This window comes from Haemaphysalis longicornis, unplaced genomic scaffold, assembly GCF_048455015.1.
Source record: "Haemaphysalis longicornis isolate Haplotype H1 unplaced genomic scaffold, Haemaphysalis longicornis Haplotype H1 scaffold_3, whole genome shotgun sequence".
Classification (NCBI taxonomy): Eukaryota; Metazoa; Arthropoda; class Arachnida; order Ixodida; family Ixodidae; genus Haemaphysalis; species Haemaphysalis longicornis.
In genome coordinates, this window is record NW_027526335.1 from 109,048,076 (window position 1) to 109,063,078 (window position 15,003).

Below are 15,003 nucleotides of genomic sequence, written 5' to 3' on the forward strand. Positions count from 1 at the left end.
AAATGCGATGATATGGCGAGGCAAATGTCACAAGAAAGTTCCTTCACTAGAAGGTATGTCGAAAGGGCGTAGACTCGACTGCCATCCGCGATAACGATATCACGACAGATACAATAGACCATATTGTGGCCTGAAAAATGCAGCCTCTCCAACCAGCCGAACAAAACCTTTTGCCTCTATCCTTCTTTCTGCGGTCAAGATTACGACCACCTAATCAGAAAGATTTAATTACAAGGGAGTATCCGCGCCGGAAAATTAATTTCACATTTTAATTATTGTCACCGCGTCCATTAACGGTGGGCGGAAACCAAGAAAATGTTCGGCATGGCACAAACGCGGCCAACATTTTTCCCTGGCATAAAGTTCTGCCTATTCCATATATTGCGGTATCCGCTCGTAAGCGCGGATCCCGGATTGAATACAGAGTGTAGGCAATAAGAAATAAGTGTAGCGGCGGTAGCGGGAAAAAAAATGTGCCTGAACCCTCTTTCATAGGAATTGGTAAAACCCGAAAGTGAAAGGTGCCTTCACAGAGCAGTTGAATGTTAAGGGAACCTCCATCATATCCGAAGGGTTCGCGAGCCTGACTCTGCCAGACGAAGCGACGCCGACGCGCAAGAAACAAAACAAAAACCGGTTTATTCCGGGACATCAAAACCAAACATGACATTCACAGAAACAACAGCTTGAAACATAACGGTCAGTGGAACACCGCCACAGCGGAGCCTTGCCCTAATTCATGCGCGTCCCCCGTACACCAAGGCACTGGCATCGAGACGCAAACTGTCGGTGCCCAATAGCGTCATGATGCGCTACTTTGCTTCGCATCTCCTAGACGGCAGTCCTATCGAAATGAGTCATAGGGAAGGACATAAGGAGCGTTTGTAGAGCTGCTCACGTCACTGCTCATAGCCTCGAACAAGCAGTAGCAATGGTACAAATAGACTTAGAAAAAGCGTTCGGCAAGGTCTCCCACGAATCGCTATTGGTAATTCTTGAGCACACAAACGCAGGAAAACGATGACGGATGGTGTACGCATGGCGTACAAGGATTGTAGTACACATTTGGTGGTCAACAAGTCGGGAGGCGCTCCATTTTAGGTCAGCCGTTCTGTACGCCAGAGGTGTGCGCTGTCCTCGCTGCTGTTCTGTATGTTTATTGAAACGTTTTGTGTAAACATACTTAAAAATAGGAAAATCTGCGGATTTTCATTACAGTCCTGCGAAGTTTGTGTGCTCGCTTATGTGGATGACATTGCTTTGTTTTTCCAAGACATGAGTAGCTTCCACACAAGTATAAGTGTTCTTAAAAGGTTCTTCCTCTACACTGGTAGTTCCGTCAATTGGGATACGTGTATAGGTTTCCGCCACGGTAGCTGGTTGGGGAAGCCACGTACTTTCGCAGGTATCAGCTGGATAGATACACCAATGAAGTATTTAGGCGTTCCCCACGAAAACCCTTTCGTGTGCAGGCAAGCCACCGAAATCTGTGATAAAGTGGATAACGGGGGAGGTATGCAGTTGTCCGTGTTCGCGCGAGCGACTGTGTGTAATCTGTTCTTTGTGTCAAAACTTTGGTACGTGATGCAGGTTTTACATTTCTCGATGCAAATGTGCAAAGATTGAACAGGGTGTTTGCTGTATTTATTTGGTGTTCCACTTGGGAGCGCACAAGCCGAACCAACCTGTTTAGACGAGTGTGATGTGGCGGACTTCCTCTGGCGCACCTTTTTGGCGCCAGGTAGTGAACCACTTTCTTTTTCTGCGTAATGTGCAATACCCTTTTTTGCGCACCGTGTGTCAAGTGCACCTGGGTAGAGTTTTGCCCGAATTTGTTGTTACTTCTTGTGTTCGAGACGGTGGAATTCATGGCTATCTACGCGAGTTTGTCCTTGCGGCAAGATTTTTATTCTCGCGGGTTTCTTTCGAGTATCGGGCTAGCGTGCCCAGAAAAAGCTGCATACAGGCATTCTTGGTTCGGCATTGCCCAGTCTTTCCCACAGATCCTTATACAGTGTAGGGCCAGGACAAGATGTATGTTAGCGTGCGAAAAAAAAAGATCGTTACGCCTGATGTGAAGTCTTTTTTTTTTAAGTACTACATGCAGGAGTATTACCTGTTAAAGCTTGGATGATTCAAAAAGGTTTGTTTGATCCCTGGGGCCCTGACTGCTTGGTTTGTAAAAAGGCAGAAACAGTAGAGCACGCATTCATAGACTGTTTGGACGGGGTGTTACTGTAAATCGTTTTGCTGCGAACACTAAAAAAGGGATTTCCCGTTAGATAGCCATGAAATCAGGTTCTTGGCCGTTGAAAACTACAGCGGCATCACGTATGATCTTTTGATGTTGCTGGCCCTGCATAGTATATGGAAACCTCGAATGCAGTTCGCCATAATGATGTTGATGTAAGGCCGAGCAGAGAGTTATTCGGCCAGAGTGTACGGACATCCTAAAAGTGTATAAAGCCCAACCTTGTCCACCTGACTGGTTAAATGTATTGGAAAGTGTGGCATGGCTTCGGTATTTGGGGCACTAGCAAGTGACGTCCTGGTGTCCTTTCACACTTTGTAATCATTTTTTGTTCGTAACGTGTATACCAAAGACAGGCAAGCAAAAAAAAAGCTCATAGCGCAGTCGGTAGAGCACCACGTGCCTCCCGCTGCGACGAGAGGGCTCGAGAGGGCATGGGCTTGAATCCGTGCGCCGCAGCGTCACTGGCAAGTTTTCTGGCCACGTCGCTTTAGTGACGGATATGACGTGAGTCAGATCTTGGTGTACCCTGCATAAAATACTTTTGTGATGAAACGCACCACTTCGTTCTGACGCACTCACTCATTCCCTCACTCAAACACACACATACGCACGCCTACACGCACACACACGCACCCACACGCGGCACGCGTAGCCACATGTTAGTACACTTCCTGGCATTGGTCTTGCCATTACGACCTCCAGAATACCGGTCTGGTGCGATCGCACCAGACCGGTATTCTGGAGGTTTTGATCCCAACCGGCGGACATTTTTTCACCACTTTCTTTCTGACTCAAAAAATTCTTCATCTGTTTCTATGACTCACCACAACCTCCCCTTTGCTTTCCGAGGTTTTCTTCACTGCCAACCCTTATTTTCTGTGTTATTTCACCGAGCCTCTCATTTCCCATTTTCTGATTCGCTATATATATACATGCATACATACATACTGTCGTTAGGCAATATCTAGGCATCGCACGGCTGCCAAGATCCTTCTCCTATTTGGGGATGACTGCTTGAGTTCTTTGATAGAATGGGACTGCATAGAAGTAGAACGTAGTAAAACGATACTAAAGCTGAAAGTTAGCAATATATTATGCAAGATGTGCTAGTGGGGCCGTCTTCGTTGCTCACGTTTTACCTTTACCGCACTACAAGCAACTACTAGTTTACTAGCAGCAACATTCTTTTAAAGGCGTACTGAAAGGAAATTTTTGTGTCACGTTTTTCTCGCTGCTATGGGTGCCCACCAGCCCACTAATAATAAAAAGGCACATTAGACTGCCGATCTTAGCGTAGACAATGATTTACGGCGTCATTTAGTCGTGTCAGTTTTGGTTTCGGCAAAACGAACGCTGAATAGCTGCCATGACAGGAGGGCGCCCGTGACGTCACCGTTTTTGTCGCATCGCTGCCGGTCTGGACTGGCGCGCGAGCGAGCGCACGCTCTGGCCCAGCCCGGCCGAGGTCTTCACAATCCAAACCCGCCCGGGCATCATAACGTCAGTACCAAAACCTTGACGTGATACACACGGCGTAGCAGCTAGCGCCAACCGCAGCGAGAGCGTCGCTACGCCACGGGAGCCCCGACGTCGGCAGTTTGGGGCAAGCAGCAGAAGTCAAGTTGGGCCGCTGTGGGATTTCTCATGGGGGCAAAGATTAAAATCAATTTAAAATACGTTACACTGAACGGGTAGTGTTGAAACTTGCTGGAAGATATCACCTAAAACCAGGAAGCATTTTGCATAGCTATCTCAGCTTTGACATGTGGTGTCACTACTCCTTTAGTGTTCAGTTACATCGCTCTGCACGCTCAGTTCCGCTTTTAGTTGTGCTTGTTCAGTAGACATTCTTCTTTTACAGATAATTGCACGTTTGAGGATGGCCTTTGCAACTGGACGACAGGAAAATGTGGCCAAGAAGCTTGCTTTCAAGTTCGTAAGGTTGCTGACACGAAGCACGGCCCCGTAATCGATCACACACTCGGCTCAGGTGAGTCACAGCAATTATTTATGATATGCGACGCTCCCCAGCAGAGAATTCTGAGTGTTCAGTGTCCATTGCTCATTTTAAATTCAGTGACCAATCGTGCGTATTCACATTCGTTACTCTTTCGTTAGGCAGACCTTTTCCCTTTTTGATGTGCATGCGAGAGCATAGCACCAATATAGCAACACGAACACAACTCGGTGCTTGTGGTGGAAGGCGCAAAAGACATTACGTGCACTAATCACTTCCGTCCTTCATATTGATGCGGGGAAACAAGTCGCTCAGAGACTGGATTCTAGCCCGAGCCTATCCTTGGGTCTCTTGTCTTCGAAAATAACTTCCTCAACAATGCGTAGGCGGAGAACAGCGCGAAAATATTCATCCCACACAAACAAATTCGTACAAAAATAGCTTTAGCAGTACGGTTTCGATAGGTAGGATAAACACCGATCACCACTAAAAAAGCATATTCACAATTCCCGTTATTTTACTCAAGCTGGTAAGTAAATCTCTCACCTGCTCCAGTAAATGCGACGTGCCAGTGTTTCTAGTGAAAAGTTTTCAGCCTGTGTGTGTGTATTCTCCCTGCGTACATCTTGCTCAAACGGAAAAGATTACGCCTCGGAAAGGTCTTCGGAAGCTTGCTAGACGCACGCCATTTTTTAGTTGTTGATGAATGAATAATAAAACGTGTTTTTCTCTGTTGCCTTTATTTCGTTGGGTCATGACCAAAATGAGCCGAAATGGGGCGGAACCACCTTAGCTAGTAGCTCAAGCCAGGGTCGCGCTGTGACCTTGAAGAAGATGCAGCAAATGCCAGGGGTAATAACAGTCATGTTGATCTCTTATGTAAACGGCCAGATCGGTACTGTAGCCTAACCTGCCGGTAGTATGGTACGTCTGCTTTTGTCATAATAACGGGCGCTGACATTTGAAAACTGCGCTGGCTATAGTGGTCATCTTTGCGAACCTTTTAAGTGCCGAAACGTTTTCACCGAGGAAAAAGATGGCCAAAATAAAAATTTTAACAAAACCTACTGCCCTTTGTACAGTGTGAGTTTCTTAATACAATTTAGAAGAGTGATTCCGCATCATTTTTGGAATTGCTGTAGGGAAGTTTCAATTGACGATTATTGTAGAGTTGCAGGAGTGTAATTTAGCATTTTCTGTTTCAAAAAATTACTTTAAAAGCTTACAGATTGCGTGTCTATGTTCACAGTTTTTGGTGGCACTAATAGCTGGGAAACAAAATATGTGTGTGTGTGAGGGGGGGGGGGACGAATCTGTTTCTTCGCTATTTACATTTTAAATGGGTAAGCTACTCATGCTGAGAAAAGTATAAAAGCGGTCGCACCAGTGTTATATAGCAACATACGCCACCTTGTTTTTGGTGTTGGTATGGGTACAACAACTGTTTACAGTAATCCGAAGCTTCATGAAAAGAATCTGGCCAGTGCTCAGCCATTTTATTCTGCTGTCGCGAAAAGGTGGGGCAGCATTTTCCTCACAAATGGTGAGCATGAGGTCAAGCTGGGAAACCAGCATTGAAAACTAGGAAATAACGACGCGATAACGTCTCATAGTTACCTATATGTTGCCTCAACTGCGCATGCGGTTTATTTTGCGCTAAGCGAAGTCGATATACAATAGCTGTGTCCTCCGTCCTATCAGTAGGGTTAGTAGCCTTCCAATGAATACACCTCTTTATACTTCTGTCGTGATCGAACTGTTGTTTTTTCTGAACGTCAAGGTTTTCGTCGTGCTAAATAGACCGAAGAAAAACCGCGCCGGAAGACAAATTTCACAAAAGTGACGCCAGAAAAAGTACTCTCCAAAATATACACTAGGAATCAACACAAGCAAACCTACTAAGGTTAACAAATCATGCTTTCGCGCGCCTTGAATCCTCAAGGGCTAATATTGTATGGACCGCCCAAATACACGTTCTGTCATCTGGACTCCAGCTCACGCAGGACTAGGTGGTAACGAGGCTGCCGACGCCTCAGCCCGCGCGCTTGATTCCCGGGACACTCCTCGCCCTCTATCGTCTGACGATCCAGAACCTAACCCGGTCACCTCATTTCGCGATATCACAGCGATATACAGATCGAACAGGCTCCGATTTGCGCCTCCGGCGCCGGGCCTGACTAAGGCTGACGAGCGCTGGCTCTTACGCCTACACACTAACACGGTATTGTGCCCGGCGATACTTAAGAATTTCAATCCGCCCTTCTCCGGGGAATGCCCACACTGTGATCACCTGTTTGCGTATACTTTCCACATGGTGTGGGCATGCCCACCTAACCCGGCGGTTCCCCCAATCCCATTCGCTCCCCCCCCCCCCCCCCTACCCGTGAGAGCTGGGAGGCTGCCCTCCTCAGCTGCTCGACCTTGAGGGCCAAAGAGCCCTCGCTGCCAGGGCACGCGCCGCTACGGAAGCCACAGGGGTCCCGGACTAGGGACTCCTCCTAGAGTTTGTACAGGGTCGGCCCTTAACACCGTCTCTATCTCTCACTTGTACCTAGTCTTAATAAGTGTTTTTCACCACCAATGTAAAATATTTAATTTGTTTTTCTCGGTAAAATGGTTCTCACTTGTACCTAGTCTTAATAAGTGTTTTTCACCACCAATGTAAAATATTTAATTTGTTTTTCTCGGTAAAATGGCATTGTTCATCTCCGACGGATATTCACTGTAGAATTTGGAGTGCGCGAGCCTTTTTACACAAACCTCGAATATCAGTGTTGAAATCACCGAAAGCCCCAATTACAAGCACAAATAAATACCAAGAAACCCCAACCAATCATTGAAAAATGACCATAACCTGTTGCACGTGTTGAAGACACCCTTCCACATCTTTTCCCATATAAATAAAAAGAGCCACCGATCAAAACAGGACACCATGCCCTTCACAGAATCATGAAAAAAATTCTGGTCGGGATGCGACATTCACAACTTGGAGATTTTATAATAGCTAGCAAAAAAAACGATATCAAGGGGGTAAAAACTGGTTTCGTCTGAAACGCAAACTCTATTAGAATCAGCCGTGCTCCGAACTTTCATATCTTTCGCAATCATGTGCAGTCGAAATCCGACGGGGGTACATAGGCAAATGCCGCACGTGCTACAATACCGCTTATACAAATTCCTGTCGATTCATTAACACCAGTGGTTAGGGGTTTTGTAATCTCACGAGGTTAATGATGCGTTTTGCAGATGAAGGTTCGGCAGCCTATGCCACTTTTATGAGAGGCTCCAATGGCTCCCGGATCGCCGTCCTGAAGCGCAACGCCGACGGGCCTCTGTGCTTCTCTGCCTGGTACCACCAATCAGGCACGGGTCACGTGCGAGCCACATTTCATACGTTCCGGGGCTTGCATGTCGTTCCTGCATTTTACGGCACCCAACAGCAGATGGCCGGGAGATGGCAGCGCGTGAAGTTTTCGGAGAAGCATGAAGGAAACGTAGAGGTGAGTGACAACTAGGTTCTTGAGGAATTATTTTTCAGCCAGTTAGTCTCACGAGATTCTGCTCGCAAAATGTGCGTTATTCAATAGGAATAACTTTAAATTGCAAGAAAATCGCAAGAAAATCGCAAAAGTACCGGAACATGCGTGTACCAGAACGATTGTGCAGCGAACCGTTCATGCACAAAAAGCCCGCTCACCAACACACCTGCGTATGGTCGGTTTTCTGCCGGTTTACGGAAAGGTCGTGTATCAAAAGCGCAACCGGAACTCCCTGTACGGAAACGCGTTGTGCTGAATATCCCGAAACCGACGTCAGACACGAATACACAGAAAAATCATGAACAGGTAGGGTAATGGAACCATTCTGCAGCTTCTCTTTTGTGCTCGGGAACTGAGATGTGTAACCGGTCTCACAGAGTCGTTTCGTATTATACGACCACACATAAGGTAGACATTCGTTCTAAACTTTTACTTATTTCCTCGGTGATTCCTTCTGGAATTAGAGAACTTGAGTTTATAGGCACAGTTAGTTGTTCAACAAATGATGTAGTTTTCTCTACTCGCCGTTTGTTGTCTCTTGGTTGTGGGCATGGCCAATTTAGACTGATATTGGCATCAATCTCTCCCTCCTGGTGCCTTCGCAGATCCACATCCGTTACAACGTCCCTGAGTCTCCTGAAAGAGGCACATTTGTTGTGGACGACGTGAGCATAGAAAGTGGAGCGTGTCCCCCTGGTAAGTGCAGCTATGCGGCTGTATACTCCTATGTGACAAAATTTGGACCACATTTCTGCGGGCCCTGTTCCACCTCAGTGTTTGTGGAAATGAAGCAGACCAATCCTTCAGTCTACATTTTACGAATAGCCTTCTTTTCTTCGAGAGTCCAGCGGTCCGGTCATTTTTTTATTATAAAATGGCTCGGGCAACTGATCTGATATAAATAATTTACCGGCAAGTGCGAGCAAGGGCTTTACAAAATAAAAAATGGAGCCACGCGTCAATCCAAATATTTATGCGATGTGTCAGGACAGTTCATGAATCATGAGTATTCCTGTGGACCCTTTCTTGCTTGCAAAAGTGTTGAGGGCCCCTACGATAGACTAATTTTATCCGTGTCATAGTTTTAATCAATTACTCTTGCAGCGGCGCCGAAGCAGCCATTTAATGCCTGCCTCTTTTGTCGAACCTTTACTAAGGTGCATTGCACAATGTAAAACAATTTGCTCCTGCAGATAAACGTGCTTAAAACACCTACATGCTGCCTTTTGTATATAGGGGCTTTTTGCACAGCTGGCGTGCAGCGACAAAATTCTGAGAACGAAACGTGTGCTACGAGAAACTCAACTTACAGTCGGCAAAACGCTTGCCTATGACACTCGAGCTGCCGGCTCTGCATTGCACGGGCGACATCTGCTGATAGCGTTTGGTTTGACAATGGCACCATGTGAGCATGCGCAGCCCAATCAGCGCGATTTCCATCTTTTTTCCCGCTTCGCAGATCCGTCTTCTCTACGGAACTTATTTTCGCCGTCAGAAGCGCTGTCTGCAGTGCCGGGCTGGGGAACAAAAGACGAGATAACCCGCTTTAACGCGCACTCTGTGAACTTTTCGCGTACATTACCTTGGGTGCACAATCACCGCCGCTAGGATTTTTGTCCGAGATTGGGTTTCACTTTCAGAGCTCCACTTATTCCACTTTCAATGATGATAGGGCCTCTACTTTGTATTGCGTGAGCATCAATGACGCATTACTTGGCTCAGTTTGCGAAAAAACGTGGCGTCCCCTCATCCCCCTTGCCCCAACCTGTCATCAATATTCTTATTGGCTGAGCGCAGCCAAATACCTCTTATCGAAATTTCCACTGGGAGAGAACGCACGTATGCGCCACCGTGACATCTACATTGGCAGCTGACACAAGCCGTCACAGGCTCATGGACGATTCACCAATTGTAGAACGCCTCAACATCAATCAATCCTTCACACATGCGTTATCAACTCACGATTCACTAATTCTTGAAGGCCGCAATATCAATCAATCCACCCACACATGCATTACAGACTCCAGTACAAGTAATGTTCACGCATTCGCGCACCGTAAGCGGAAGCGTAGCTCACCCTGTAACCTGTTTTGTTGTCCGGGTTATGTAAGCGGCATGTCTCCTTTTTATACATTTTCTGGGCTCGTTCGGGCGTATACACAAGAGAGTTTGAAGATTCAATTTCACTGAAGAGTTTCGTGTTTTTTTTTTGCCGGAAAGAGCAACAACAATCGTCGTAGACTTTTGGGGACGCAGTTAGTTTGTTAATAAATATCAGTCAAATACGGCTCCTACAATGCAAACAGGAGCTTGGTGTAAGCTAAAGGCAAGTAATCAGCCAAGGCCTGCGCCGAAACCCGGCCGCCGCCGCACACCATATGCACGCTGTGGATTGGCAGGACGATGCAGTAACGATTGGTGGGACATCGAATTTAGTGCACCCGAGAAATTCGCGCACTGCGGGCTTAGGAGCGTTATCTCATCTTTTGTTGACCCGCCAGGTACGGCAGGAAGTGCTTCTCACAACGAGAGTAGGTGGCGAGACCAACGCGTTGGGCGAAGCGAGAAAAGGGACGGCTATCGTTTGATAAAGCCGCACATGATCGCAAGCTACTAGTCTCAAACCAGGTGTTATCAGCAGAGACCTCGGGAGCAGTACGGAGCATTGAGATCGAGCGTTAGAGAGAGGTATTTTGCCTACTGTGCATGTCTTGCGGTAAAACCTCTTTGTGTGTTACTGCAAATGGTTGGCAAAATGGAGAGAAGAAATGGGGAGACGGAGGGGAGAATATTTGGGAGGAAGGCTTTGCGGACAGCGGAAATTGCCCTCCAGGATGGCGCTTTGGGGACCTCTGTTAGACATACCGCCTATTACATTATCTCGCAAACGCATAAATGTAAGCAACTCGTTGCTGTCAAACATGCAATCAAGCTACCATGCCTCATGCCTTTCCCCGTAATGTTAAAACCTGGGCGATTTACTCTATATGATCAGAGTTCTCTTCAAATAAACACCGAAAGGTGTATCGTTCCTTTTTAGCTAAGACATTGGAGTTCTGTAACACCATCAGTGTTTTCCCAACAACAAAACCTACCCTTTCCGTTAGAAAAAAAAACCATCGAAATCTGGATTTTTTTCGCGCATGTATGCTATCCATTTTCTGTGGCGTGGCATAGTGATCACAAAGGGACACTGGCCACCACACACGAGAAGTCTGCTGATAGTACGTGTTGGTGAAACTGATTAGGAGAAAATTTGGTGGATGTAGGGGACAACGGGAAGCGATATAATCAGTCAAGCCTGCTTCGGGGTTGAGTCCAATTGCAGTAATAACGTCCGACTTTTTATTACGAAGCAGTATATGTCTAACCTCCCTCACCCACCCACCCACCCCCAAAATACACACACACACACAGTTTTTATTTCGGTGATGCCGCTTTACTCGTGGCCACTCCGGGGCTCCTCCACGACACCGCTGACCCTTCTTTCACACGTGTTATTTCCCTCGCCACCACCCATGCACCTTTCACAAGCTGCGCAATGAGCTTGCAACAGCGGTATCGCCGTTATCAGTTGATTGCGGAGAGTGAATAGAAGCGCGAATGGGCGTAAAACCGACGGAAAGCCCCTGCCGCCGCTGAACTAGTGCAGCCGCAGTTGCCCCCTCTAAGTTAACCTCCCGGTGAAGAGCAACTTTCCCAGTTGGAACGCCGGCGTGAGTCCCGTAATTCTTCTTTAGCTTAAAATGGTTCCGGAGCGCCATTTTCACCGGTGTTTTCACGCTTAAGTATGCGCCCGTCACTGGTCGCCGGTTCATGCGTGCACCAGTTGGGGTTGAAAGGAGGGGTCTGCGCCCCCACAACTGTGCTCCACGCCGCTACCGATGACATGTCCGTTGCGCTGGTGGAGGATTTGAACGTTGAAGTCTCATGGCTCACCACGCCCTGTCAGCCACCCTCTATAATCGAGCTATTCTCGTCTATGTTGGCGTGCTACACAAACAATAATATGTTTACGACGCGGGAGAGGGAGAGAGAGCTCGTGTTTGCTCGCTTGAATAAAGATCGTGTACTTCCAAGTATCATTCAGCAATAATTAACTAGGAAGTAAGCACAAAACACACAAAAAAAGTTTGTTCGGTTTCGTGCACTCCGTGGACTGCGTCCAGCTTCGCAGGTCATCTATCTGCACAGTGGGGAAGGCAAATAATTTTTTTCGTGCTGTTTCGCGTTATGGAGACCCTAGCAACAGGAAGGAAGAGAATAAATATTTATTCGATGTTTAATAGAGTGGCTGTTTTTGAAGCGTCATGGAGAAGTCTGTAGTGGGAGATGTATGTAGTGAACGCGGGTGGCATTGAAGAAGTGGGCTTGCTGAGGTGGGTCGCCAAGACAGGATGTAGCCAAGGACTTCTTCGTAACAGCAATTTTAGAGCACTGGTTGACAGGTTGGTGGGAGGGGGGCGTAAAGGGCCGTTCCTGTGGACTGAGCGAACTACCCGCCATGTGCCTAATGGTTTCTTATTCCCCACAAAATTGTCCGGCACAGTGGGGAAGGCAAATAATTTTTTTCGTGCTGTTTCGCGTTATGGAGACCCTAGCAACAGGAAGGAAGAGAATAAATATTTATTCGATGTTTAATAGAGTGGCTGTTTTTGAAGCGTCATGGAGAAGTCTGTAGTGGGAGATGTATGTAGTGAACGCGGGTGGCATTGAAGAAGTGGGCTTGCTGAGGTGGGTCGCCAAGACAGGATGTAGCCAAGGACTTCTTCGTAACAGCAATTTTAGAGCACTGGTTGACAGGTTGGTGGGAGGGGGGCGTAAAGGGCCGTTCCTGTGGACTGAGCGAACTACCCGCCATGTGCCTAATGGTTTCTTATTCCCCACAAAATTGTCCGGCACAGTGGGGAAGGCAAATAATTTTTTTCGTGCTGTTTCGCGTTATGGAGACCCTAGCAACAGGAAGGAAGAGAATAAATATTTATTCGATGTTTAATAGAGTGGCTGTTTTTGAAGCGTCATGGAGAAGTCTGTAGTGGGAGATGTATGTAGTGAACGCGGGTGGCATTGAAGAAGTGGGCTTGCTGAGGTGGGTCGCCAAGACAGGATGTAGCCAAGGACTTCTTAGTAACAGCAATTTTAGAGCACTGGTTGACAGGTTGGTGTGGGGGGGGGGGCGTAAAGGGCCGTTCCTGCGGACTGAGCGAACTACCCGCCATGTGCCTAATGGTTTCTTATTCCCCACAAAATTGTCCGGCACAGTGGGGAAGGCAAATAATTTTTTTCGTGCTGTTTCGCGTTATGGAGACCCTAGCAACAGGAAGGAAGAGAATAAATATTTATTCGATGTTTAATAGAGTGGCTGTTTTTGAAGCGTCATGGAGAAGTCTGTAGTGGGAGATGTATGTAGTGAACGCGGGTGGCATTGAAGAAGTGGACTTGCTGAGGTGGGTCGCCAAGACAGGATGTAGCCAAGGACTTCTTCGTAACAGCAATTTTAGAGCACTGGTTGACAGGTTGGTGGGAGGGGGGCGTAAAGGGCCGTTCCTGCGGACTGAGCGAACTACCCGCCATGTGCCTAATGGTTTCTTATTCCCCACAAAATTGTCCGGCACAGTGGGGAAGGCAAATAATTTTTTTCGTGCTGTTTCGCGTTATGGAGACCCTAGCAACAGGAAGGAAGAGAATAAATATTTATTCGATGTTTAATAGAGTGGCTGTTTTTGAAGCGTCATGGAGAAGTCTGTAGTGGGAGATGTATGTAGTGAACGCGGGTGGCATTGAAGAAGTGGGCTTGCTGAGGTGGGTCGCCAAGACAGGATGTAGCCAAGGACTTCTTCGTAACAGCAATTTTAGAGCACTGGTTGACAGGTTGGTGGGAGGGGGGCGTAAAGGGCCGTTCCTGCGGACTGAGCGAACTACCCGCCATGTGCCTAATGGTTTCTTATTCCCCACAAAATTGTCCGGCACAGTGGGGAAGGCAAATAATTTTTTTCGTGCTGTTTCGCGTTATGGAGACCCTAGCAACAGGAAGGAAGAGAATAAATATTTATTCGATGTTTAATAGAGTGGCTGTTTTTGAAGCGTCATGGAGAAGTCTGTAGTGGGAGATGTATGTAGTGAACGCGGGTGGCATTGAAGAAGTGGGCTTGCTGAGGTGGGTCGCCAAGACAGGATGTAGCCAAGGACTTCTTCGTAACAGCAATTTTAGAGCACAGGTTGACAGGTTGGTGTGGGGGGGGGGGCGTAAAGGGCCGTTCCTGCGGACTGAGCGAACTACCCGCCATGTGCCTAATGGTTTCTTATTCCCCACAAAATTGTCCGGCACAGTGGGGAAGGCAAATAATTTTTTTCGTGCTGTTTCGCGTTATGGAGACCCTAGCAACAGGAAGGAAGAGAATAAATATTTATTCGATGTTTAATAGAGTGGCTGTTTTTGAAGCGTCATGGAGGAGTCTGTAGTGGGAGATGTATGAAGTGAACGCGGGTGGCATTGAAGAAGTGGGCTTGCTGAGGTGGGTCGCCAAGACAGGATGTAGCCGAGGACTTCTTCGTAACAGCAATTTTAGAGCACTGGTTGACAGGTTGGGGGGGGGGGGGCGTAAAGGGCCGTTCCTGCGGACTGAGCGAACTACCAGCCATGTGCCTAATGGTTTCATATTCCCCACAAAATTGGCTAGGCGGTTGTTATTTCATGTTTAAGGAAGTGGAGCCGGCTATGTTCGTGCAGTGTTCTTGCAATAGTTCCCCCGAACATTCACCTTCGCACAACCGAGATGCCCAGTCCTCTTTTCACTTACGTGCTCCAACTGTTTCAGAGCCTAAAAGTGGTTCCTGCAATTTCGACTGGGGTGACACCTGTGGCTACGACCTTGGGACGGAAAAAAATGGATGGCATCTCGAAGACCCCCGGGAGCGGTTCTTGTGGCCTGACTACTCTACCGGCAGTCTGCTTGGTGAGCCGTGACTCGTATCTCAAATATAGTCTTCTGTAATACTTGCTGGCTCTCCTTCTGACAAACTTCTTCACCGGATCACACATGCCCTTCCACAAGAGAATAGAGGTGGTGCGGTCTGCACTTTTCAGGAGCGTTGTCGACCATTAGCATAATTGCATCCGAATGTCCGGCCTTCGACGAAGGCTGGACACTCGGCTCGGCAGAAACGTCGAAATACACCCTTGTTGCTGTGACCGAACGCTGTCAACTTCGTATATATATATATATATATATATATATATATATATATATATA

General features: G+C 47.3%; 1 protein-coding gene across 1 annotated transcript in view; it reads left to right on the forward strand.

Moving 5' to 3' along the window:
- The window catches only part of LOC144175010 (MAM and LDL-receptor class A domain-containing protein 1-like), a 197,355-nt gene that overhangs the window by 6,242 nt on the left and 176,110 nt on the right, over window positions 1-15,003 (forward strand). The window contains exons 2-5 of the mRNA XM_077704017.1: window positions 4,116-4,244; window positions 7,458-7,711; window positions 8,356-8,446; window positions 14,569-14,706. Coding sequence (XP_077560143.1) covers window positions 4,116-4,244; window positions 7,458-7,711; window positions 8,356-8,446; window positions 14,569-14,706 — 612 coding nt within the window. The remainder of the gene's footprint in view (window positions 1-4,115; window positions 4,245-7,457; window positions 7,712-8,355; window positions 8,447-14,568; window positions 14,707-15,003) is intronic.